General features: G+C 47.2%; 1 protein-coding gene across 1 annotated transcript in view; it reads left to right on the forward strand.

Moving 5' to 3' along the window:
- The first annotated feature begins 8308 nt into the window (after positions 1–8308).
- The window catches only part of HIBADH (3-hydroxyisobutyrate dehydrogenase), a 170035-nt gene continuing 151167 nt past the window's right edge, over positions 8309–27176 (forward strand). The window contains exons 1-2 of the mRNA XM_044295118.1: positions 8309–8448; positions 23264–23421. Coding sequence (XP_044151053.1) covers positions 8376–8448; positions 23264–23421 — 231 coding nt within the window. The 5' untranslated portion in view covers positions 8309–8375. The remainder of the gene's footprint in view (positions 8449–23263; positions 23422–27176) is intronic.

The raw sequence follows: 27176 nt of genomic DNA on the forward strand, positions 1-27176 counted from the left end.
AAAATTGACTCCGACTCCACAGCCCTGGGTACTACCCTCTGTAGCAGAGGCAACGGTCTCCTGCTCCTTATCCAATTCGCACTGAGAAGACAAACTGAGGGTGGTCTGGCTATCACCCTGTGTACTTTCTTTCCCCATTTCCACATGCAAAGCATCCGCCTTAATTGTGAGCAGCGAGCGCTTGAGTAGACACAGAAGTGGGATGGTTACGCTGATAATAGCGTTATCGCTGCTCACCAACTATGTTGATGCCTCAAAGTTGCGTAAAACCCCACAGAGGTCAGACATCAATGCCCACTCGTCGCTTGTGAAGAGCAGAAACTGACTGTAAAGGCGACGACCATGTTGCAGCTGGTATTCCACTACTGCCCTCTGCTGCTCACAAAGCCTGGCCAACATGTGGAACGTTGAGTTCCAGCACGTGCTCACGTCGCACAACAGTCGGTGAGCTGGCAATTGCAAGCGTTACTGCAGCGTTGCCAGAACAGAGGAAGCTGTCGATGACTTGCAGAAATGGGCACACACATGGCGCACCTTCACCAGTAGCTCAGGCAAATTGGGGTAAGTTTTCAGAAACCGCTGAACCACTAGGTTGAACACATGGGCTAGGCATGGTATGTGTATGAGCTTGACGAGCTCCAAAGCCGCCACCAAGTTTCGGCCATTATCAGACACAACCATGCCTGGTTGTAGATTGAGTGGTGAAAGCCACAGCTCAGTCTGGTCCCTTATCCCCTGCCAGGGTGTGCTGTTTGTCACCTAAGCAGATCAGTTTAAGGGAGGCCTGTTGCCACTTCCCCACTGCAGTGCTACACTGCTTCCAGCTAATGACCAGTGGCGTACCGCCCATAGAGGCAGACCACGCCACTGCTATGGGGCCCGCGGCACTGGGGGGCCCGTAGCGCAGATAAGGCCCCGCCCACTGATGACCTGCAGCCGGCTATGCGGCTGCTTTTCTCCCCAGGGCCCCCCCCCCCATGTTTAGCTGAATCGCCTCCCAGAGGCGCGGCTAAGTCCTCAACACCCGCCCCCCTCCTCAGCGCTGCGCTCTGAAACACCCGATCCTCCTCTCGTCGGCGTCCCAAATCCCGCGCAGGCGCAGTGCCGGCGATTGCCTGCGCCTGCGCTCTTATAATACGGCTGAGGGCAACAGCTTCAACATCGTCACTGGGCATGCGCCGAGCCCAGTGACGATGTTGAAGCTGTTGCCCTCAGCCGTATTATCAGAGCGCAGGCAATCGCCGGCACTGCGCCTGCGCAGGATTTGGGACGCCGACGAGAGGAGGATCGGGTGTTTGCAGAGTGCGGCGCTGAAGAGGGGGGCGGGTGTTGAGGACTTAGCCGCGCCTCTGGGAGGCGATTCAGCTAAATGATGGAGGCGTTAGTAGTTTTCATATTTAGGCGGGCACGGCACTTCAGAGGGGCACCGTTCCTGGGCACCGTGGAGAAAGAATAACGCCCCTCTGGGCTCCAGTCCTTACAGCAAGAATCGATTTTTAGAAGAAAGGACAAGACTGACATGGAAAAGAAGAACACAGATGGAAAAAAGGTACTTTATTAAACATGGATCCATGAGTACCTTTTTTCCATCTGTCTTGTTCTTTGGATTGTGAGTCTTGTCATTTCTTCAAAAAATCGATTCTTATGATATGTAAATGACGCTGTAAGGAGCCCAGAGGGGCGTTATTCTTTCTCCACTGTGCCCAGGAACGCCCCTCTGAAGTGCCGTGCCCGGCTAAATTTGAAAACTAATAACGCCTCCAAGTTCATCTAAATCGCCTCCCAAATCCGATCCTCCTCTCGCTGGCATCCCAAATCCCGCGCAGGCGCAGTGCCGGCGATTGCCTGCGCTATGATAAGATGACTGACGGCACTGCGCCTGCGTGGGATTTGGGATGCCGGCGAGAGGAGGATCGGGGTGTTTGCCGCAGAGCGCGGCACTGAGGAGGGGGGTGTTGAGCACTTAGCCGCGCCTCTGGGAGGCGATTTAGATAAACTTGGAGGCGTTATTAGTTTTCAAACTTAGCCGGGCACGGCACTTCAGAGGGGCGTTCCTGGGCACCGTGGAGAAAGAATAACGCCCCTCTGGGCTCCTTACAGCGTCATTTACATATCATAAGAATCGATTTTTTGAAGACATGACAAGACTCACAATCAAAAGAACAAGACAGATGGAAAACAGGTACTCTGTTAAACATGGATTCATGAAAAAAAAATTGGGGGTAAATTGCTAGTGACAGATTCCCTTTAAGGCTACTTTCACACTTGCGTTCAGAGCGGATCCGTCTGGTGTCTGCACAGACGGATCCGCACCTATAATGCAAACGCTTAGATCCGTTCAGAACGGATCCGTTTGCATTAACATGAAAAAAAAAAAAAATAACTTTTTTTTTTTTGTTCATGATAGTGCAAACGGATCCGTTTTGACTTTACATTGAAAGTCAATGGGGGGCGAATCCGTTTGAAAATTGAGCCATATTGTGTCAACTTCAAACGGATCCGTCCCCATTGACTTACATTGTAAGTCTGGACGGATCCGTTTGCCTCCGCACGGCCAGGCGGACACCCGAACGCTGCAAGCAGCGTTCAAGTGTCCGCCTGCTGAGCGGAGGACAGACGGAGCCATACTGATGCATTCTGAGCGGATCCGCATCCACTCAGAATGCATTAGGGCTGGACGGATCCGTTCGGTGCCGCTTGTGGGAGCCTTCAAACGGAACTCACAAGCGGAGACCTGAACGCAAGTGTGAAAGTAGCCTTACATGGCACCCCAAATAAGGAGACCTGCAGGCTGCAGCAGATATCCCATGTGACAGGTCACCCCCAGGAAACCCCTAACAGTTTCTGTAGGTCATGTATAAATTTATTTAATGGGGGTGTGGCATGGGAGGAGCAAAGTCAGGAAGTGGGAGGGGCCATGGTGGGTAGTGGGCGGGGTTAAGGGGCCCAATTCAGATTTTTGCTATGGGGCCCAGTGATTCCTATGTACGCCTCTGCTAATGACTGATGGCTGACTGGTGCTGCAAGATGATAATGTCACGACAGAGGGTAGGGATAAATGCAGCCCTAAACTCCACCCCACCTCTGTCCCTGCCTATTTGCACAGCCCCTCCTGCGTACAACTTGGCGGCAGTCTCTCGCTTAGACACGTGCAGGGGCCTAAGAAGATAAAGAAGGACCGTAACAGAGTCAGGAAAGCCAAGTTCAAAGCCAGGAGGTCACGCAGGTACACAGGGAGCAATACAATAACGAGGTCAAAACAGAATCTGGAGTCAGAAGCCAAGAGGTCACGTCAATTCCAAGGAGGTCACAAGGTCAAGGTCAAAAACAGAGCCAAGGTCCCAACACACACAGAAAGGCGCAATACAAAATGCTGGTGAGGGTAGCAACACCAATCACAGGCAACCTGTGGCCAGCAGGTTACCTGCTTAAATAGGTCCTCCTGATGGTTCATGTGACATGACCAGCGTCACATGACCAGTCACCCGCAACTCAGAACAGCTGAGCGCCAACTCATCAAAATTGGCGCTCAGTTTCCCACGTGGTCGTTGCCTAGGGGATGAAGGACGCCGGCCACGCCGAGAAAGCGTGTGCGGCCAGGTCCTGCCTGCCCTCTGGATGCTATGGAGATGAGGAGACCGGCTGCGTCATCACTCCTTTTCACTAGCGGGATGCAGGCGGCGCTGCAGAAGGGAAGTGCAATGCCGGCTCACCATTACAGATAATTCAGAGGTGGAAGAGGAGGATGAGAAGGGCGGGGGGGGGGGGGTTGCAGTCACTAACGTAGGTGGCGGCGGAAACCCTGATGGAAGTAGGGCCCGCAATCCTTGGCATTAGGGCTGCAGCTAACGATTATTTGAATAATCGATTAGTTGCCGATTAATTTCTACGATTAATCGATTAATCGGGAAAAACGACAAAATTACAAAACAGAGGTTTATATGATCTTACTTGAAAAATTATGTTCAAAGGCCATATTAAAACAAATTGTGGACGACACTTATGGGGGATCTGTGGACGACACTTATGGGGGATCTGTGGACGACACTTATGGGGGATCTGTGGACGACACTTATGGGGGATCTGTGGACGACACTTATGGGGGATCTGTGGACGACACTTATGGGGGATCTGTGGACGACACTTATGGGGGATCTGTGGACGACACTTATGGGGGATCTGTGGACGACACTTATGGGGGATCTGTGGACGACACTTATGGGGGATCTGTGGACGACACTTATGGGGGATCTGTGGACGACACTTATGGGGGATCTGTGGACGACACTTATGGGGGATCTGTGGACGACACTTATGGGGGATCTGTGGACGACACTTATGGGGGATCTGTGGACGACACTTATGGGGGATCTGTGGACGACACTTATGGGGGATCTGTGGACGACACTTATGGGGGATCTGTGGACGACACTTATGGGGGGATCTGTGGACGACACTTATGGGGGGGATCTGTGGACGACACTTATGGGGGGATCTGTGGACGACACTTATGGGGGGGATCTGTGGACGGCGTTTATGGGGGATCTGTGGACGACACTATTATGGGGGATCTGTGGACGGCGTTTATGGGGGATCTGTGGACGACACTATTATGGGGGATCTGTGGACGACACTATTATGGGGGATCTGTGGACGACACTATTATGGGGGATCTGTGGACGACACTATTATGGGGGATCTGTGGACGGCGTAGTTATGGAGAGGGGGATATGTGCACTGTTATGGGCATAACAGTGCACAGATCCCTTTCCTCATAACAGTGCACAGACCCCCCTTCCCATAGCAGTGCCATACACAGACCCCCCCTCCTCCCCATAGCAGTGCTATAGACAGATCCTCCCCCCTCCCCATAGCAGTGCTATACACAGACCCCCCCTTCCCCCTAACAGCCCCGGCGCTTGCATCTTTATTTTACCTTTTTACAATGACGCTCCCGCTCCTGTAACAGCCAGGCAGAGCGGACGGCGGCGTAACGTCACTCAATCACGTGACGCGCCTGCTCCGCCCACTTCATGAATGAAGGAGGCGGAGCAGGCGCGTCACGTGATTGAGTGACGTTACGCCGCCGTCCGCTCTGCCTGGCTGTTACAGGAGCGGGAGCGTCATTGTAAAAAGGTAAAATAAAGATGCAGCGCCCGCCCGCCCGCCCGAATAGCAACGAATCGGCGATTATTCGATAACTGGATTCGTCGACAACGAATCCAGTTATCGAATATAATCGATTACATCGATTAATCGTTGCAGCCCTACTTGGCATCAGTAGCACCTGTGCCATCCCAAGGTACGACTCGCTCCCAGCCTCCACAACGTTCACCCAGTATGCAGTCAGGGAAATGTAGCATCTCTGGCCAAAAGCACTTGTCCATGTGTCAGTCGTTAAGTGGACCTTCCCAATAACTGCATTGGTCAGGGCACGGGTGATGTTACGGGTCACATGTTGGTGTAAGGATGGGACTGCACACCATGAAAAATATTTGCGGCTGGGACTCAGAGTACCACGGGACAGCCGCCGCCATCAGGCGGCGGAAAGCCTCAGTGTCACCAAGCCTAAATGGCAACATTTCCAGGGCCAGCAATTTGGAAAGGTGCGCATTTAGGGCTATGGTCTGTGGGTGGGTGGTTGGGTGTTTGTGCTTTCCTTCAAAGGCCTGGGGTATAGACATCTGTACGCTGCGCTGGGACACAGAAGTGGATGTGCTAGCTGATAGTGCTTGCGAAGGTCCAGGTGCATGGTGGTAGGCATCCGAACCTGCGTCTTGGAGAGGGTATTGGCCAGTACGTAACACAGGGGAAGAGGAGGCAGTGGTGTGACACCATTCATTTAAATGGGTCCGCAAAAAAAACGGAAGGTACTCCGTATGCATTCCATTTCTGTATGTCTGTATTTTCGTTCTGCAAAAAAATAGAACATGCCCTATTATTGTCCACATTACAGACTAGGATAGTACTGTTCTATTAGGGGCCAGCTGTTCTGTTCTGCAAAATACGGAATGCACACAGATGTCATCCGTATTTTTTGCGGATCTGTTTTTTGCAGACCACAAAATACATACAGTCGTGTGCATGAGGCCTAAGGCTACTTTCACACTAGCATTTTCAATTCCGCTATTGAGATCCGTCGTAGGATCTCAATAGCAAAAGAAAACGCTTCAGTTTTGTCCCTATTCATTGTCCATTGGGACAAAACTGAACAAAACGGAGTGCACCCCATTCCGTTTGGTTGCTTCCCCATCGTGGACAGAATAACGCTGCAAGCAGCGTTTTTTCTGTCCGTGATGTGGTGCGGAGCAAGACGGATCCGTCCTGACACACAATGTAAGTCAATGGGGACGGATCAGTCATGGCTATATTAGGCTACTTTCACACTGCCGTTTCTGGGTCCGCCTGTAAGATCTGTTTCAAGGCTCTCACAAGCGGCCCAAAACGGATCAGTTTAGCCCCAATGCATTCTGAATGGATAAAGATCTGCTCAGAATGCATCAGTTTGCCTCCGTTCAGCCTCCATTCCGCTCTGGAGGCGGACACCAAAACGCTGCTTGCAGCGTTTTGTTTTGATGTCCGTCTGACGAAGCTGAGCCAAACGGATCCATCCTGACTTACAATGCAAGTCAATAGGGACGGATCAGTTTTTACTGACACTATATGGTGCAATTGAAAACGGATCCGCCTCCCATTGACTTTCAATGTAAGTCAAAACGGATCCGTTTGCATTATCATATTGTGTCAGTAAAAACTGATCCGCCCCTATTGACTTGCATTGTAAGTCAGGATGGATCCGTTTAGCTCAGTTTCATCAGACGGACATCAAAACGCTACAAGCAGTGTTTTGGTGTCCGCCTCCAGAGCGGAATGGAGGCTGAACGGAGGCAAACTGATGCATTCTGAGCGGATCCTTATCCATTCAGAATGCATTGGGGCTAAAATGATCCGTTTTGGGCCGCTTGTGCGAGCCTTGAAACTGATCTCACAGGCGGACCCAGAAACGGCAGTGTGAAAGTAGCCTAATTGTCCTGCTGTGTGATTAGGACAGGTTCTGTGTGTACTAATAGGACAGCGGCCATTTTACTTCTCCTGATGATTGCTCCCCAGACAAAACAAACCATTATAACTAATATATAGGTATTTATGAATATATGTATAATAAAGTAATATCTAAGTATTTTCCTTTTCTTAATTCCCGAAGAACCCGACCCAGTAAAATGCTGTTTGCTGTGGCTTTGGTAACGCCCTGCAATCATCCCAGGCCATACATTTCCCCTGCAGCAGCTACATGGGAGAAAATGTAATTACATGCTGACCATTCACACCCAGGACCACCCTTATGCTCCAGCTTGTATATGGGAGTTCGGAGTGTGGGACCCCCTCTACTCACCAGCCCTAATACTCCATGGACAATGGTTGTTGGAATGAAACTGCCCTGGTAAAGACAATGGAGAAATCTCTTTACGCTGCGTTATCCATAATACTTTCTTGTGACACTAGTGTGAACAGATCCTTACTAAGGCCTCGTTCACATCAGCGTTCAGCCTTTCCGTTCTCCTGCTCCGTTATAGGAGCAGGAGAACGGAAAGGACGGACTCGGCACATAACTGAGATGAGCGGAGCCTACGGACCCCATAGACTATAATGGGGTCCATTAGGTTTACGCTCAGAAAATGATTTTGGAGCGGAGACAAAAGTCCTGCATGCATATAGTCTATGGGGTCCGTAGGCTCCGCTCGTCTCAGTTATGTGCCGAGTCCGTCCTTTCCGTTCTCCTGCTCCTATAACGGAGCAGGAGAACGGAAAGGCTGAACGCTGGTGTGAACTCAGCCTTAGTGAACACACAACCTAATGCAGGAACCTGAGGCTCTCCAGCTGTTGTAAAACTACAACTCCCACCATGCCCTGCTATAGGTAGGCAGTCTGGGCATCCTGGGAGTTGTAGTTTTGCAACAGCTGGAGTGGAGAGCCTCAGGTTGGCCATCCCTAATGCATGGCTTTTATATACCAAAATGGTTCAAAAGTACAATCAAAGCCTGTACCAGTAGAATACATATTCTAGCTCCTACTCCACATACAGGCCCCGCAGAACCAACAGGATTGGCTGCGCTCTCACTGCACGCAGCACAGACCCCTGATCCCCGCTCTCTCCGCCTCAGCCAATCCGTCCTGCACATCGCGGGGCAGAGCCCGGGCCTCACTGTGCCGGAGGCGCGAGGTGGGCGTGCCCTCTCCCCCGTCCCTTAATTGGACGTGTAGATTGAACTTGGCAGGGATTGGCTGTTAGAGCTGTCGCTCATACGTTCTGGTGACGTCACCGCGAGCGTCTAATCCAGGATCCTAGAAGTGGAGGTCAGCTGGGAGGAAGAAGCATGGCAGCTTTGTTGAGGAGGTCTGGCAGTGCCCTGCACAGCTCTATCAGCAGGCATGCCCGCCTGGCAGTGGGTAAGCCTCGGCCTGTGCAGGACTTTGTGTCCCATGGTGGTGCCGGTATTGTGTGTCCCCTTCTCGCCCTGCACACCTGCCCTCCCTGCACCACGAGACTTACCTGCAACCTGAACCCATGGGCATTCCTTCTCAGGTCACCACATTCCTAATCCATTGTGATTCTGTGGTCTCTTGTGTGGTGCTGATCACTGACACCCCCCCCCCCCCCCCACACACACACCTGTCACCCGCATAGAGAATGAGCCCCTTCACCTGTGCAAATTGACCCCCTCTGCAGCATGTCAATTGTAGAGTGGTTTTCCCCATAGAAAATATGCACTAAAAACTGCATAAAAAACCCACACACCTAAACCGCAATAACTAGTGCGTGTTTATATGCAGTTTTGGTGTGGATTTTCTGCACACAAATCTGCGGCTACCTTAATGGTGTACCACACGTTTATTGTACATTTTATATATGCCCCCATAGACCTGACTGATGCCAAGAAAGTGTGCCTCCAGCACGTGCCGGGCAGATATACTGTGCAGTCTGTGTTTTTTTTTTTTTTTTACATTAAAGGGAACCTGTCACCATGATTTTGTGTATAGAGCAGAGGACATTAGTTGCTAGATCACCGCTAGCACATCTGCAATATCCAGTCCCCATAGCTCTGTGTGCCTTTATTGTGTAAAAAAACCGATTTGATACATATGCAAATTAACCTGAGATGAGTCCTGTCCCTGACTCATCTCACATACAGGACTCATCTCAGGTTAATTTGCATATGTATCAAATCGTTTTTTTTACACAATAAAAGCACACAGAGCTATGGGGACTGGGTATTGCGGATGTGCTAGCGGCCATCTAGCAACCAATGGCCTTAGCTCTATACCCAAAATCCCAGTGACAGGTTCCCTTTAAAGCAGTTGGTCCATCTCATACATTGGAGGCATATCTCTAGTAAGGTGGGATCCGCACCCATCTCTAAAACAGAGCCTGCAAAGAGGAGAGCAGACTGCGCATGCGCAGCTTCTCTCCATTAATTTCTATGGGAGTGGCAAAAATAGCCAAGTGCAGGAAGTTCCATAGAAATGGATAGGAAGTGCACTGCGCAAGCGCGGCCTCCACTCCCTTCACTTCTAGGGGGCTGATGGAAATAGCTCTCCTTCACTTTGCGGACGCTGTTTTAGAGATTGGTGCAGGACCCAGTTGAGTATGTATGTTTATGAGAATACCCCATTTATATTGTTTGTTATGTTTTACTATGTATAATGCTTTGTATTGCTATGTTCTGAGACTGATAACTTTATTTATTTTTTAATCCATGGAGCTTGTACATCTCATGCACTTTGCTTTTTTATTATTCCGTGCAGAATTTGACCTGCTGTGCGGATTTTGGAATCTGCAGCAGGTCAACTGTGCCATTTTTAGTGCAGAATTCATGTTTTTTAATGGAATGGTAAAATTCAATCTGCAGCAAAATGGTATCAAATCCGCAACATAAACTGCACGTGTTTTTTTTTTTTTTTTGTGTGAAAACTCACACAAATCTGTATGGAAAACCGTGCAGCATTTCTCTTTTTAAAATCTGCACTCATGTGCACGTACACTTTAGGCCCCTTTCACACGAGCGAGTTTTCCGCGCGGGTGCAATGCATAACGTGAACGCATTTCACCCGCGCTGAATCCTGACCCATTCATTTCAATTGGTCTCTGTACATGAGCGTTTTTATTTATTTTTTCACGCACCTGTGTTGCGTATATTCTGTATTCTGCGTTTTTCATGTATTCCTGGCCTCATAGAAGTGAATGGGGCTTCAGTGAAAAACTCATTGCATCCGGAAGCAAGTGCAGAATGCGATGCTAGGAGATGTTGTTGGGAAACCTTCAGTTTTTTTATCACGCGCTTGAAAAACGCTTTAAAACGCATTGCACCCGCGCTGAAAAAATGAAAACTGAACGCAAACTCGGACAAAACTGACTGAACTTGCTTGCAAAATGGTGCGCGTTTCACTGAATGCACCCTGAACGCATCCGGACCTAATCAGTCACTCTCGTGTGAAAGTGGCCTTAGGGTCCATTCACACATCCGCAAAATGGGTCCACATCCGTTTTCGCAATTTTGCGGAATGGGTGCAGACCCATTCATTTTCTTCTGTTCCGCGGCCCCGCAAAAAATAAATAAATAGAACATGTCCTATTCTTGTCCACATCCACGGACAAGAAAAGGCATTTCTATTATAGTGCCGGCCATGTACAGTCCGCAAAGTGCAGAACGCACATGGCTGGTATGCGTGTCTTGTGGATCCACAATTTGCGGACCACAAAACGGTTGCGGATATGTGAATGGACCCTTAAAGGAGTTATACAGGATTTTTTTAATTTTTATTTACCGGGGGATATGGTAAAATAACCAATACTTGTCTGTTAAATCCTTTGCCACTCCGGTTATCTCCGCTGCAGCAATAACGCACCATGTATCCCTGTGACCACTGCAGCCAGTCGCTGGTCTTGTGTCATACCTGCAAGCTTCACTAGTGAGGCCCCAGATTTTCTGCAGCAGTCACCTGGATATATGGCACATCATCGCTGCAGCAGAAGTAAGAAGAGACCAGCACGGTCCCTGGAGTGGCAGGGGATGTAGCAGATGAGTAGTGATTTATTTTATTTATTTTTTAATCCTGGACAACACCTTTAAGGGGTACCTAAATCTTGATGCAAAAAATGAAAGGCGCAGTGGCGCTTCTCTGCTTACATCGGTTCTGCTCTGCAGCATGTGAAGAACGGATCCATAGAAAGTATATAAGAGCTGTACGTCTCATGATGCAAAAGCAGAGCTGGTGCAGGTGGAAGGTGCAGATTGTTCTTCCCTGCTTTGCATCAAAGTTTAGGTACTCTTCAATGTCCTTCTTGGTCAATGCCTCCACCCTTCTAGGAAGGCCTTAAACGAGACTTTGGACATGAACCCCACAGCCACCCATCTTACATTCAGCCTCAAGGAAATTTTTGATGGCAGGTACTGATATTGGGCAAAAATTCTTGTCTCAAAGGTGTAACAGTTTTTTTCCCTAAGGGCTCTTTCACACCTGCGTTCTTTTCTTCCGGCATAGAGTTCCGTCGTCGGGGGCTCTATGCCGGAAGAATCCTCATCAGTTTTATCCTAATGCATTCTGAATGGAGTGAAATCCGTTCAGGATACATCAGGATGTCTTCAGTTCCGACACTGAACTTTTTTTGGCCGGATAAAATACCGCAGCATGCTGCGCTTTTTGCTCCGGCCAAAAATCCTGAAGACTTGCCGCAAGGCCGGATCCGGAATTAATGCCCATTGAAAGGCATTGATCCGGATCCGGCCTTAAGCTAAACGTCGTTTCGGCGCATTGCCCCGGATCAGACGTTTAGCTTTTTCTGAATGGTTACCATGGCTGCCGGGACGCTAAAGTCCTGGCAGCCATGGTAAAGTGTAGCGGGGAGCGGGGGAGCAGCATACTTACCGTTCGTGCGGCTCCCGGGGCGCTCCAGAGTGACGTCAGGGCGCCCCAAGCGCATGGATCACGTGATCGCATGGCACGTCATCCATGCGCATGGGGCGCTCTGACGTCACTCTGGAGCGCCACCGGGAGCCGCGCGGACTGTAAGTATACCGCTCCCCCGCTCCTACTATGGCAACCAGGACTTTAATAGCGTCCTGGCTGCCATAGTAACACTGAAAGCATTTTGAAGACGGATCCGTCTTCAAATGCTTTCAGTACACTTGCGTTTTTCCGGATCCGGCGTGTAATTTCGGCAAGTGGCGTACACGCTGGATCCGGACAACGCAAGTGTGAAAGAGGCCTAAGACTAGTTTTACACTAATGTTATTACCACTAGCAAGGAACAGCCTGGCGAATCTCTCTGGATCCGATATAGCCGGATGTTACGCAACTGCCCGCTGGCCCTATTGGCAATAATGGGGTGCGGAGGAAATCCTCCTGCTACATCGGCAAATATGCCAGGATTCGGCCAGACAAAAAAACAATGCATCCTTTGTATGATGATCCAACAAGAGAATGTGGGACCCTGTAAACAGCATGTCCTAGGATAGCTGCCTCACATTTGGTGGCATTAGAGGCAGTGCTCGTTAAGAGCTAATTTTCATCCCTTTCTTCTCAGAATTCCAGAGGAGCATGTATGGCCTAGAAGTCTCCTCACGCCAATTAAGGCGCTCTCTGCTCAAGGAGAGATAGTGCCCCCTAAATCTAGAGCAGGGGTACCATAAGTGATCACAACACAGAAATGTAAAAGGCCTAAAGAGGAGTGTGATCTCACTGTACGTCTGTGTATCCAATGGAGCCTTCAAGGGCAGCATGGAGAACCAGAGGTGAGGTGATAACTCTACTAGTTTACTCTTCATAATCTTGAATGTTTACCCTGGAAACGGAAATTTAGAGCAGTTACCCCGAAAAGGGCAGCCCCAGCAGGAACCTTTCCCTAGAACTGCCCCTGTACATATTTTCTCAATGGATGCTGTGTAAAGTCTGGAGAGGAAAGAAAAGATTTCTGCACAAAGTGGACCTTTTCCCTGTACATATCTGGGCCACTTTAATATGGTGGTTTTCTACTCCGTGTTTTGTTTCTTTGTTTTAAAAGCCAGAATAAATAGTGGATGCAGAACATGGTAGAGTGCAAATCTTTCCATTTTTATTTCTCTCTGTAGGTTCCACTCTTGCCTTTTGGCCTGGAGATGTTGACCAAAATACGGCCATGGTGATGCACATTTGGGTGCTTTTGCTCCCACTTTCACCCAATCGACCACCACAACCCACAGTGCCGAGCAATTGTCATGATAGCATGCCTCCCACTAGATCCCCACTATCTCAATCATATATAAGCCTATTAGAGCCTGGCAAAGGCAGGGTGTAACAGGGTAATGCTGACAGTACAATACACTGCAATACAGAACTATTGCAGTGTATTAGAGAAGTGAACAAGCAATTGCATGCTTAAGTCCTGTAGTGAGACTAAGGCCTCTTTCACACGGGCGTCATGTTTTTTGCCTGGATAAGAGGCGGGTGCGTTGCGGGAAAATGCGCGATTTTTCCACGCGAGTGCAAAACATTGTAATGCGTTTTGCACTCGCGTGAGAAAAATCGCGCATGTTTGGTACCCAAACCCGAACTTCTTCACAGAAGTTCGGGCTTGGGATTGATGTTCTGAAGATTGTATTATTTTCCCTTATAACATGGTTATAAGGGAAAATAATAGCATTCTGAATACAGAATGCTTAGTATAATAGTGCTGGAAGGGTTAAAAAAAATAAAGTTAACTCACCTTATCCTCTTGATCGCGTAGTTCCCGGTCGGTCTCTTCTTTAGCTGTGGGCTAAAGGACCTGTGGTGATGTCAGATCACATGCTCCATCACCACGGTGATGGACCATGTGATTGGAGCATGTGATCTGACATCACCACAGGTCATTTAGCCCACAGCTAAAGAAGAGACCGACCGGGAACTACGCGATCAAGAGGAGAAGGTGAGTTAACTTTATTTTTTTTAACCCTTCCAGCACTATTATACTAAGCATTCTGTATTCAGAATGCTATTATTTTCCCTTATAACCATGTTATAAGGGAAAATAATACAGTGAATAGACTGTCATCTAGAACCCATGCGTGAAAATCGCACCGCATCTGCACTTGCTTGCGGATGCATGCGATTTTCACGCAACCCCATTAATTTCTATGGGGCCTGCGTTACATGAAAAACGCACAAAGGAGGAGCATGCTGCGATTTTCACGCAACGCACAAGTGATGCGTGAAAGTCACTGCTCGTGTGCACAGCCCCATGGAAATGAATGGGTCAGGAGTCAGTGCGGGTGCAATGCGTTCACCGCACGCATCGCACCCGCACGGAAAACTCGCCCGTGTGAAAGGGGCCTAAGGCCTGTTACCGTATTGCGGATCCGCAATACATGGGTGCCGTTCCGTGGACATTATGCATAACGGATGCAGACCCATTCACTTCAATGAGTACGCAAATCCGGAGATGCGGAACGGAAGCACTACGGAGTTCTTCCGTGGGGTTTCGTCCCGTACTTCGTTCCGCAGAAAGATGGAACATGTCCTATCTTTTTGCGGAACGGCCGGATCGCGGACCCATTAAAGTGAATAGGTCCGCGATCCGCTACGGCTGCCCCACAGACTGTGCTCGCAGCACGACCACGGGGCGCACACGTTCGTGTGCAAGAGGCCTAAGGGCCGCTTCACACGAGCGGATGCCTTGCGTGGCATCCGCTCCGTGAAAGAGTGCCAAGACCCGCTGCAGACTGCAGAGGCACGGAGCGGTAACATGACTGTTAATGCTCCGTGCCTCTCTGTGATCTCTTTACTACGAAATCACAGTGACAACTGTGATTTCGTAGTAAAGAGATCACAGAGAGGCACGGAGCATTAACAGTCATGTTACCGCTCCGTGCCTCTGCAGTCTGCAGCGGGTCTTGGCACTCTTTCACGGAGCGGATGCCACGCACGGCATCCGCTCGTGTGAAGCGGCCCTAAGGGTGCATTCACAAAGCAATGTCAATTTTGCGAACTACAAAACACAGACACCGGCCATCCGTGTGCACCCTGTATGGCGATGCAGACCCATTAACTCTAATGGGTCCACGATCCGCATGTTGCAGCCAGAGGCAAGGCCACACGGAAGGGTCATATCTTTGCACAGCGATGAGGGGTGTCTGTGTTTTGCACATCTGCAGTTTCTGAATACCCCCTCAAAGAAAAAGTTAAAAAAAACTTACTAAAAATGTTGAAAAGAGTGAAAAAAACCCTGAATATGTTGCAAAAACATTTCCTATCTACTTTACTATGTTAAAAACGACAAACATTTAGTGTTCCTGCATCTATAAAAATGTGAATGTGAACACTTTAAAAATTTAACACTGTAAAAATTACACAATGGTTGAATTGCTGTTTTTGGTCACCTTACCACCTTGATCAAAAAGTCATATGGATGCCAAAATGGAGCCAATAAAAAAAAAAAGTTCTTACACGTCTCCATGGATTTTAAAGTTCAGTCTCAGAACATAGCAAAACAAAGCATTTTCTTAAAAAAAAAAAACTTAAGTAGCAAAAAATAACAAAAAACAATATAGATTTTGTATTCTCCTAATCATACTGAGTACTGACCCAACTGACTCCATACTGAATGCTGTAAAAATAAACCCCAAAAACCATAGATTTATTTTTTATTTCTTTCATTTTACCCTCATGGAAAGTATTTTTCAATATATTACATGAAAATGTTGCTGTTTAAATACAGCTTGTTCCACAAAAAAAAAGTTGGGAATAGAAAAAAAGGAAAACTGGGTTCCTACAAGGAACCCGTTTGTAAATATTATGTTTCAGGATGTACCCTCCTTATTGAAATGCTTCAGAGTTTTTCCAGCTCCTTTTAGTAGGATCTTTTTCTATTTTTGATTTGCAAGCTTTCATGTTTCACTAATTTATTCTGGCACTTGGTGTTATTTAGTGCACTGTTTGGCAGTATTATTTAGTGCGGTATTCTGTATTTTCTTCAGTTCTTATCCATTTTTCACCATTACAATTACTAATCATCCAGTACATGCAGGAGAAGTCATGTTTCTTTCTTATCGCTTTTGCTTGGAGCGTGTTGTATTTCCTTACTTTAGTTAATATTTTATGTACGTTTGGTCTTGAGTACAACATATATGTTGGTTTTTGCATGTTCCTTGCTTACCTTTGTACTCAAGTGCTGTGCAGTACAAAGCCCTGAAGACATTTTCTTTTTACTGTTCCACATTCTTTTCTCAGTACTTCTGCAAAGGCTTCTGTTTGATGCGTAAAATGTGATTTATTACAACAGTTGCTCCACGTTTGTGGGTCTGCAGACCCCTAAAAAGCTGCAGGGGTCTTTAATTTTGAGCATTTGCATTTATACTGCTTTTTATGTTAGAATGTGAAAACTTTGGGCTAAATAAATGATTTTACTATAAATGTGAAGGTCCCAATGCCCATGTAGTCACAGTTTCCTGACATTTTGTGTACATAGAGACTCTGGAATCTAATTAACACTAAACTGAATTGTCCGACTTCTTCCATTCACTTCTATGGAAGAGAAACTCAAGGTGAAAAAAAAAAAGTAATGTGAGCTGTATTGTTTGAAGGTCACATCATGTGATTTCTGTTGAATGACTGCCTTCTCTCTGTGACTATATATATTATGCCTAAAATACAATCTAACCTTTACAGGTGAACTTAATGTGCATTCAAAAGTTTAGAGAAGGTCACGTGTCCAGCTGTTCAATGTTTCAGTACTTTTTGCACAACTTGCTGTTCTTTGACAAGGAGCTTAATGGCAAAATTCACAACAGGTGTTTGATTCATGAATCGCCCAATTAATTTCCTGTTTCAATTAGAATTGGTATTTAAACAGTCCTCCTCATCATGCTATTCACATTTTGACATCATGAGACCAAGACGACACATAACAACTGAGCAACAGTACCTCGCCATTGCGAGGATTCAAGCAGGATGTTCTCAGACAGAAGTGGCCACTGAGCTTAGAGTGCCATCAGCAGGTTGCAACAGAGATACAGAGAGACTTGAATAGTCGCAGAAGTGGACGTCCTTTAGCCACATCCCACACTGATCACTGCTTCATTGTGAACAATGCCCTGCGGAACCGGATGATGAATGCCACACAACTCCAGGTGCTTTTATGGGAGGTGAAAGGCACCCAAGTGTCTCGTCAGACTATTCAAAAAAGTTTACATCAGCATGGTCTGCATGCTAGATGACCTGCAACCACCAGGCACAGGCGTCATTGTCTTGCATGTGCCAGGGAGCATCTACGCTGGACGAGAGACCAGTGGGCCTCAGTGCTGTTCACTGATGAAAGTCGATTCACTTGGAGCAGAAATGATGGCCGCCAACAATGTTGGAGACATGAAGAAGAGCACTATGCATCAGCCACTGTTGTCACCAGACGAGCTTTTGGTGGTGGGGGTGGTGGTGGTGGTGGTGTTACAGTGTGGGCAGCTGTGTCTAGTCAATAAAGAACTGCCCTACACTTTGTGACTGGTACAGTGACAAGCCCATACTACTTGAATAACATCATTAATCCAGTCATTGTGCCTCTGCATGAACAACACAGGCCTTATTTCATCTTCATGGATGACAATGCCCCAGCTCATCGAGGTCACATCATTAGGGAATGGCTGCTGGAGACTGGGGTACCTCAAATGGAGTGGCCTGCACTTTCTCCAGACCTGAATCCCATTGAAAACATGGAATCAGCTGAGTCGCCGTGTAGAGGCTCGTAACTCTGTACCCCAGAACCTCGATGATCTGAGGGCCACCCTTCAAGAAGAGTGGGATGTCGAGACTCGGCAGTCAATAAGTCAACTTGTGAACAGCATGAGACATCGTTGTCAAGCTGTACTTGATGCTCAAGGCCACATAACAAGTTATTGAGACATTGACATTTTTGTGGGGGTACACCTACCACTGTTGGCTTTTGTGTCAATAAATTGTTTGAGCTGTGGAATTCACCATTGCATGCTTCTACTTAAATGCCCTACTTTCATGATATATCACTGTACCGTGAACTTTTTAAGTTTTCCATAAACTTCACCCGAAAGCCAAATATCCTTAACTTTTTTTTTGAATGGTGTGTGTATATATAAATACTGAATGCAAAAACTTTACATTTAGAAGATGTAAAAAGATGTACATAAAAAAAAAATGTAAAAATCAAAACTTCCTTTGTGACTTTTGAAGCCCCTCCTTCCCTCCTTCTGATACCAGTCTTAGAGGGGTTATCCCACTGAAAATACTTATCCGATATTCAAAGGATAGGGATTAGTATCTGATGGCTGGGTTTGACTGTTGGTACCCTGAGTGATCATGGGTACAGAGGTTCCAAAGTCATGAGAATAGAGTGGTGGTGCTCATATGTGACCACTGTTCCATCCACTTCTATGGGACTGGAGAGAACTGTGCGTTGGTTCTAAAAGAAAAAAAAATATGAGAAAAGCTTCCTTTGTTCCCTGTGACTGTTGGAGCTCCTGCTTCTAGGACCAGCCTTAAAGGGGTTATGCCATGATTGAAGTGAAAAAAAATAAGACATCATATAGTACATGACAATACCTTTCTAACAAACCTAGAACCGCCCTGTACCTCACTTGGATCCAGAGATCTCTCTGTTTAATGCTCCAAATGCTCTGCTAGATTCTCTTCCGCCTGACAGCTCAGGGGGTTTGTCCTTTGTCCTGCAGCACTCTCCCTGTAACTGAAGAATTGAAGATTTAAACTGGACACGTTCGACCAGCTCAGTGAGAAGGACAAAAAAATTAAGTAAAAGAAAAAACAGCAGGTGGCGCTATACACACATTTTATTGAATAGCTCACTGGCTGTACTAAATTTTTGGTTACATGCAATTGCAAAAGTATTAAGGTCCAGGTGTTGGTTTAAAAAATATAGAATATGTTTCTTGACAAAACCCCTTTAAAGGGGTTATCCTGCTAATAGTACTTATCCAACTTCTGGGACCCAGTATGATCATGAGATTGGAGGGGTGGTTATACTTTGGTTGGGCCCCCAGTAATCTGATACTTGTCCCCTAGGCTTCGGATAGGGAATATGTATTGTTAATGGCTTGCTTAGAAACATAGAATGTGTCGGCAGATAAGAACCATTTGGCCCATCTAGTCTGCCCAATATACTGAATACTATGAATAGCCCCTGGCCCTATCTTATATGAAGGATGGCCTTATGCCTATCCCATGCATGCTTAAACTCCTTCACTGTATTTGCAGCTACCACTTCTGCAGGAAGGCTATTCCATGCATCCACTACTCTCAGTAAAGTAATACTTCCTGATATTACTTTTAAAGGGATTCTGTCACCAGGTTTCACCCCTGTCAGATAAAAATATACTTATGTTCAGGGTGTCTTCACGATTCCTCATGTGGGCTTATAAATGTCATCTGTAGGCTCATTTTGCTAAAAAACGGCTATTACTAACCTGTCAGTCAAAAAAAATAAGGTGCCCAAGGGGATGTAAATGGATGCAAGGTGCCGGCCGCACCCGCCGCCGTTCGTGCCCAGCGCCGCCTTTCCAGACCTCAGCGCCGCCTCTTAATCCTCTGTGACGCCTCCCGCTCTCCCTCCCTCCCCCCTCCTTCTGCTTTAACATCTTGTGCTTGCGCACAGGGCTCTGCCTGATGCGCCCGTGCGGACTTCTCCATTTGGCTTGCATGCGCCGGCACTTCGCTCAATCCCTGTATGCGCGAGATCTTACAGCAGGAGGAGGGAGTAGGGCGGGAGAGCGGGAGGCGTCACAGAGGATTAAGAGGCGGCGCTGAGGTCTGGAAAGGCGGCGCTGGGCACGAACGGCGGCGGGTGCGGCCGGCACCTTGCATCCATTTACGCCCCCTTGGGCACCTTATTTTTTTGACTGACAGGTTAGTATTAGCCGTTTTTTAGCAAAATGAGCCTACAGATGACATTTATAAGCCCACATTAGGAATCGTGAAGACACCCTGAACATAAGCATATTTTTATCTGACAGGGGTGAAACCTGGTGATAGAATCCCTTTAAACCTTTGCCCCTCTAATTTAAAACTATGTCCTCTTGTAGCAGTTTTTCTTCTTTTAAATATTCTCTCCTCTTTTACCTTGTTGATTCCCTTTATGTATTTAAAAGTTTCTATCATATCCCCTCTGTCTCCTCTTTCTTCCAAGCTATACATGTTAAGGTCCTTTAACCCCTTAAGTACTCAGCCCTATTTCACCCTAAGGACCAGGCCATTTTTTGCAAATCTGACCAGTGTCACTTTAAGTGCTGATAACTTTAAAACGCTTTTTACTTATTTAGGCCATTCTGAGATTGTTTTTTCGTCACATATTGTACTTCATGACACTGGTAAAATGAAGTAAAAAAAAAAAAAATTATTTATAAAAAAAATACTAAATTTACAAAAAATTTGTAAAGAATTGCAAATTTCCAAGTTTCAATTTCTCTACTTCTATAATACATAGTAATACCTCCAAAAATAGTTACTTTACATTCCCCATATGTCTACTTCATGTTTGAATCATTTTGGGAATTATATTTCATTTTTTGGGGATGTTACAAGGCTTAGAAGTTTAGAAGCAAATCTTGAAATTTTTCAGAAATTTTCAAAAAAACAATTTTTAAGGACCAGTTCAGGTCTGAAGTCACTTTGCGAGGCTTACATAATAGAAACCACCCAAAAATGACTTATATTCAAAACTGATTTTACAAACGTTGTTAACCCTTTAGGTGTTCCACAAGGATTAATGGAAAATAGAGATACAATTTCAAAATTTCACTTTTTTGGCAGATTTTCAATTTTAATATTTTTTTTCTAGTTACAAAGCAAGAGTTAACAGCCAAACAAAACTCAAAATTTATGGCCCTGATTCTGTAGTTTTACAGAAACACCCCATATGTGGTTGTGAACCGCTGTACAGGCATACAGCAGGGCGCAGAAGGAAAGGAAGGCCATACGGTTTTTGGAAGGCAGGTTTTGCTGGACTGTTTTTTTTTTTTTTTTTTTTTTTTGACACCATGTCCCATTTGAAGCCCCTCTGAAGCACTCCTAGAGTAGAAACTCCCAAAAAGTGGCCCCATTTTAAAAACTACGGGATAGGGTGGCAGTATTATTGGTACTAGTTTAGGGTACATATGATTTTTGGTTGCTCTATATTACACTTTTTGTGAGGCAAGATAACAAGAAATAGCTGTTTTGGCACCGTTTTTATTTTTTGTTATTTACAACATTCATCTGACAGGTTAGATCGTGTGATATTTTTATAGACCAGGTTGTCACGGATGCGGCGATACCTAATATGTATACTTTTTTTCAATTTATGTAAGTTTTACACAATGATTTCATTTTTGAGAGCCATAATTTTTTCAGTTTTTGGGCGATTACCTTGGGTAGGGTATGATTTTTCCGGGATGAGATGACTGTTTTATTGGCACAATTTTGGGGTGCGTGTGACTTTTTGATCGCTTGCTATTACACTTTTTGTGATGTAAGGTGACAAAAAATTTTTATTTAGCAAAATTTTTATTTTTTACGGTGTTCATCTGAGAGGTTAGGTCTTTCAAACAAAAACTAATGATGTTTTAGTGTCTCCATATTCTGAGCCATATTTATTTTTTGGGGGATGAGGTGACGGTTAGATTGGTACTATTTTGGTGGGCAAACGCCTTTTTGATCGCTTGCTATTGTACTTTTTGTGATGTAAGGTGACAAAAAAATAGTTTATTTAGCACAGTTTTTATTTTTTACGGTGTTCATTAGGTCGATACGGACGCGGCGATATCTAATATGTATACTTTTTTTTTTTTTTTTTAAACTTTATTTGGGAAAAATGAAGTTTTTGTTTTATTTTACTTGAAACTTTTAATTTTTTGGGGGGAAAACTTTATTTTTTCCACATTTCTTTTGTCCCACTTTGGGTCTTGAACTTTGGGGGGTATATTCCTTTACAATGCATTCCAATACTTCTGTATTGGAATGCATTGTCTGTATGAGTAATACTGTGTGTATTACTCATACAGCTTCCGGGGCCTGTGAGATCCAGGGGGGCTGGATCTCACAGACTCTTCACCGGAAGGCAGCGCGATGCCTTCCTTACACATCGCGCTGCCTTCCATGCCATCGGGTCCCCCCCACAGCCGCATGGTCTGAATTGACCTGCGGTTTGCGGAGATCGCCGATACGGGGGGGTTCACATGACCACCCCCCCCCCCCCCCCGGCGTTGTGACAGGATGCCCGCTGAATGATTTCAGCGGGCATCCTGTTCCGATTAACCCGTGCCGCAATCGCGGTTTAAACCCATGACGTACCGGTACGTCATTCGTCCCTAAGGGGTTAATCTTTCCTGGTAAGTTTTATTCTGCAATCCATGTACCAGTTTAGTAGCTCTTCTCTGTACTCTTTCAAAAGTATCAATATCCTTCTGGAGATATGGTCTCCAGTACTGAGCACAATACTCCAAATGAGGTCTCACTAGTGCTCTGTAGAGCGGCATGAGCACCTCCCTCTTTCTACTGGTAATGCCACTCCCTATACACCGAAGCATTCTGCTAGCATTTCCTGCTGCTCTGTGACATTGTCTGCCTACCTTTAAAGGGAACCTGTCACCGGGATTTTGGGTATAGAGCTGAGGACATGGGTTGCTAGATGGCCGCTAGCACATCCACAATAACCAGTCCCCATAGCTCTGTGTGCTTTTATTGCTTTAAAAAAACGATTTGATACATATGCAAACTAACCTGAGATGAGTCCTGTATGTGAGATGAGTCAGGGACAGGACTCATCTCAGGTTAATTTGCGAATGTATCAAATCGTTTTTTTTCCACAATAAAAGCACACAGAGCTATGGGGACTGGGTATTGTGGATGTGCTAGCGGCCATCTAGCAACCCATGTCCTCAGCTCTATACACAAAATCCTGGTGACAGGTTCCCTTTAAGTCTTCTGAAATAATGACCCCTAAATCCCTTTCCTCAGATACTGAGGTTAGGACTGTATCACTGATTTTATATTCTGCTCTTGGGTTTTTACGCCCCAGGTGCATTATCTTGCACTTATCAACATTAAATTTTAGTTGCCAGATTTCTGACCATTCCTCTAGTTTTCCTAAATCCTTTTCCATTCGGTGTATCCCTCCAGGAACATCAACCCTGGTACAAAGATTTGTTACTATTATAGGATGTGAGCTTTTAATATGTTCCATTTGTAATGTTGACAGAAATAAGTGCGTTTTACAAAGTAATTTTTTTCCTATCAGTATCCAGGTCCATGGCATCTAAGACTCCTATTGGATTTGTTGGACTTGGAAATATGGGCAATCCAATGGCAAAAAATCTGTTGAAGCATGGTTACCCAGTCATTGCGTATGATGTGTTTCCAGAAGCCTGCAAAGACGTTCAAGACAGCGGCGCACAGGTATATTCACTTATTTTATTGTCATGTGTGTAGTCCACATAATGTCTCGGTCAGTTAGTGGTTGGCCTGCATCTTGTTACGTTGTTAAAAATTCTGTTTAATGCTATGTGCACTTGGGACGAATACGCTATGGATTAGTGTGCAGCCAATCCATGACATTTTACAGTATTAACGAAGTAGATGAAATTTTAAGAAATCCCATTCACACACTGCAAAAAACCTTAAAGGGGTTGTCTCACTTCAGCAAATAGTATTTATTGTGTAGAAAAAAATTAATACAAGGCACTTACTAATGTATTGTGATTCTCCATTATTGCTTCCTTTGCTGGCTGGATTCATTTTTCCATCACATTATACACTGCTCGTATCCATGGTTATGAACACCCTGCAATCCATCAGTGGTGGCCGTGCGTGCACACTATAGGAAAAAGCACTGGCCGATGTGGACTCCAACACTCCAAGCCTTCAAAGAGTGTCATGGAACCATGAACCAGACGTACAACAAGAGATAAGTGGAAAATAAGAAGGCTTTATTGAAAAGCAAGCCGTAAGCAAAAGTCCAAACGGATGGCTAAACCGAAACAGGGTCTTGCGTAGACAGAGGTCAGGAACCAGAAGGGTAGTCAGACGAAGCCTGGATCAGGAACCAGCAGGGTAGTCAGACGAAGCCAGGATCAGGAACCAACGGGGTAGTCAGACGAAGCCAGGATCAGGAACCAACGGGGTAGTCAGACGAGGCCAGGATCAGGAACCAGAAGCAGCAGCAGTCTTAGAAGCATGTGAACACAGGAGGACCAAGCAAGGAACTGAAGCCACAGACCTCCTATATATATGAGCTAGGCATCCAGCTCCTCCCAGTGGGAAGGAGAAGCCGCAGGGTGGGAGGCTACAAGAAACCCAGAAACCAAGATGGCCGCCAGCACATGTCAAACGAAGGAGAACAGTAAGAAGGTAAGACCATGACAGTACCTCCCCCTCAAGGGCCCCTCCTCCGCGGAGTAAGGAACGGTTTCTGAGGGAAGCGTGCGTGGAAGGCTCGGAGCAAAGCAGGAGCATGGACATCTGCGGAGGGAACCCAGGAACGCTCCTCTGGACCATAACCACGCCAATGGACCAAAAACTGCAACCGACCGCGGACCAGGCGTGAGTCCAGGATATTGCTCACCTCATATTCCTCACGATTGCCCACTTGGACCGGACGGGGCCGAGGAACCGAGGAAGTGAAACGATTACACACCAATGGCTTCAACAGGGAGACATGAAACACATTGGAGATCCGCATGCCAGGAGGAAGCGCAAGGGCATAGGCTACCGGGTTTACCCTGCGAAGCACTCGGAAGGGACCAACAAAGCGAGGCGCCAGCTTGGGAGTGGGCACTCGAAGGTTGAGGTTGCGGGTGGACAACCATACACGGTCTCCGACCTGGTAGGAAGGAGCGGGCGCTCGTCTGCGATCAGCCTGGAGTCTCTGGCGCTGCGCAGAGACCTCAAGGGACCTCTGGATCTGTACCCAAGAAGCACGTAGGACGGAAAGGTGATCCTCCACAGCCGGAATATCCTGGGGAGAGAATACCTCCGGTAACACGGCAGGTTGGAACCCATAATTGGCCATGAAGGGAGACGTCCCAGAGGAAGAGTTCACTGCCGTGTTCCTGGCAAACTCAGCCCAAGGCAGGAGGTCAACCCAATTGTCTTGGTGATCGGAGACATAGCAACGAAGGAATTGCTCCAAGGCCTGATTGGATCGTTCTGCGGCCCCATTGGACTGAGGGTGGTAGGCCGAGGAGAAAGAGAGATGAATCCCCAACTGGGAGCAAAAGGCGCGCCAGAACCTGGACACAAACTGACTCCCCCGATCCGACACAATCTCCTTGGGCAAACCGTGCAACCGGAAGACCTCCCTGGCGAAAATCGTGGCCAACTCTTGTGCAGAGGGTAACTTCTTGAGAGGAACACAGTGGCACATTTTGGAAAACCGATCCACAATCATGAGAATGACCGTATGGCCTCGGGATGCAGGGAGGTCCACAATGAAATCCATCCCCAGGTGTGACCATGGGCGCTCCCCGGTGGCTATGGGTTGCAAAAGGCCCAACGGAAGGTGCCGAGGGGATTTACTCTGGGCACAAACGGAGCATGCCGCTACATATGCGGCGATGTCGGAACGTAGAGAAGGCCACCAGAACAGACGTGAAACAGCCCAGGACAGCTGATTCTTTCCAGGATGCCCCGCGGCCTTGGAGTTATGGTAGGTTTGCAACAACCGAATGCGCAACTCCTCAGGCACAAAACACCTGCCGTTGGGTCTCCCAGAGGGAGCACCAGATTGAGCCGCCAAAATCTGCTCACCCAGGGGAGAGGTCAGGCTGGTGCGAATGGCGGCCAGGATCTGATTCGGAGGTATGACCGAAGTCGGAATCGACTCCTCCCCGGACAGCTCGGAGTACTGCCGTGATAAGGCATCCGCTCTGATGTTCTTGGAACCGGGTAGGTAGGAGACCACGTAATTAAAACGTGAAAAGAACAGAGCCCATCTGGCCTGACGTGGTGTCAATCTCTTGGCCTCAGAAAGGTAGGTCAGATTCTTGTGGTCCGTCAGGATGAGAACCGGAACCACCGAACCCTCGAGCAAGTGCCTCCATTCTTTAAGGGCCTGCACGATGGCCAATAACTCCCTGTCACCAATCTGATAGTTGCACTCCGCGGAAGACAGTTTCCGGGAGTAAAACCCACAAGGAAGCAGAGGACCCTCTGGTGTTCTACGCTGAGACAGGAGGGCGCCTACTCCCGTCTCAGACGCGTCCACCTCGAGGACAAAGGGCAACCCAGGGTTGGGATGTGACAGAATCGGAGCCGACACAAAGGCGGACTTTAGAGCCTCAAACGCTCGGATGGCCTCGAGCGGCCAGACCTGGAAATTACTGCCCTTCCTGGTCAGATCCGTGAGCGGCTTGGCTAGCATGGAAAAGTCCCTGATGAACTTCCGATAATAATTGGCGAAGCCCAAAAAGCGCTGCAGGGCACGGAGACCACTGGGCTGGGGCCACTGTAAGACAGCCGAAACCTTCTCAGGATCCATGGAGAACCCCTCAGCGGAAATGATGTAACCTAAGAAGGTTACCTGGGATCGGTGAAATTCGCATTTCTCAAGCTTACCGAACAGCCTGTTCTCTCGTAACCGTTGCAACACTCGTCTGACATCCATAATGTGGGCCTCCATGGATTCAGAATATACCAAGATGTCATCCAAATAGACCACCACACACTGCTGCAACAGGTCACGGAAAACATCGTTGATGAATTCCTGGAAGACTGCGGGCGCATTGCACAACCCAAAGGGCATAACCAAGGATTCATAATGACCGGTCCTGGTGTTAAACACGGTCTTCCACTCATCGCCCGCCTTGATCCTTACCAGGTTATATGCCGCCCTTAGGTCGAGTTTGGTAAAGACCGTGGCCCCTTTGAGGCGATCGAACAGCTCGGAAATCAAGGGTATCGGGTAAGCGTTCTTGATCGTGATGCGATTGAGACCCCTGTAATCGATGCAAGGCCTCAACTCACCGCCCCTCTTTTTCACAAAGAAAAATCCAGCCCCTGCCGGGGACGAGGATTTGCGAATGTGTCCGCGTGAAAGCGCCTCCCTCACGTACTCCTCCATGGCCTCATTCTCCGCTACCGACAGTGGATAGACTTTGCCACGAGGAGGAACGGCACCAGATTGTAACTCTATGGCACAATCGTATGGGCGGTGC

This window comes from Bufo gargarizans, chromosome 5 (assembly GCF_014858855.1).
Source record: "Bufo gargarizans isolate SCDJY-AF-19 chromosome 5, ASM1485885v1, whole genome shotgun sequence".
Classification (NCBI taxonomy): Eukaryota; Metazoa; Chordata; class Amphibia; order Anura; family Bufonidae; genus Bufo; species Bufo gargarizans.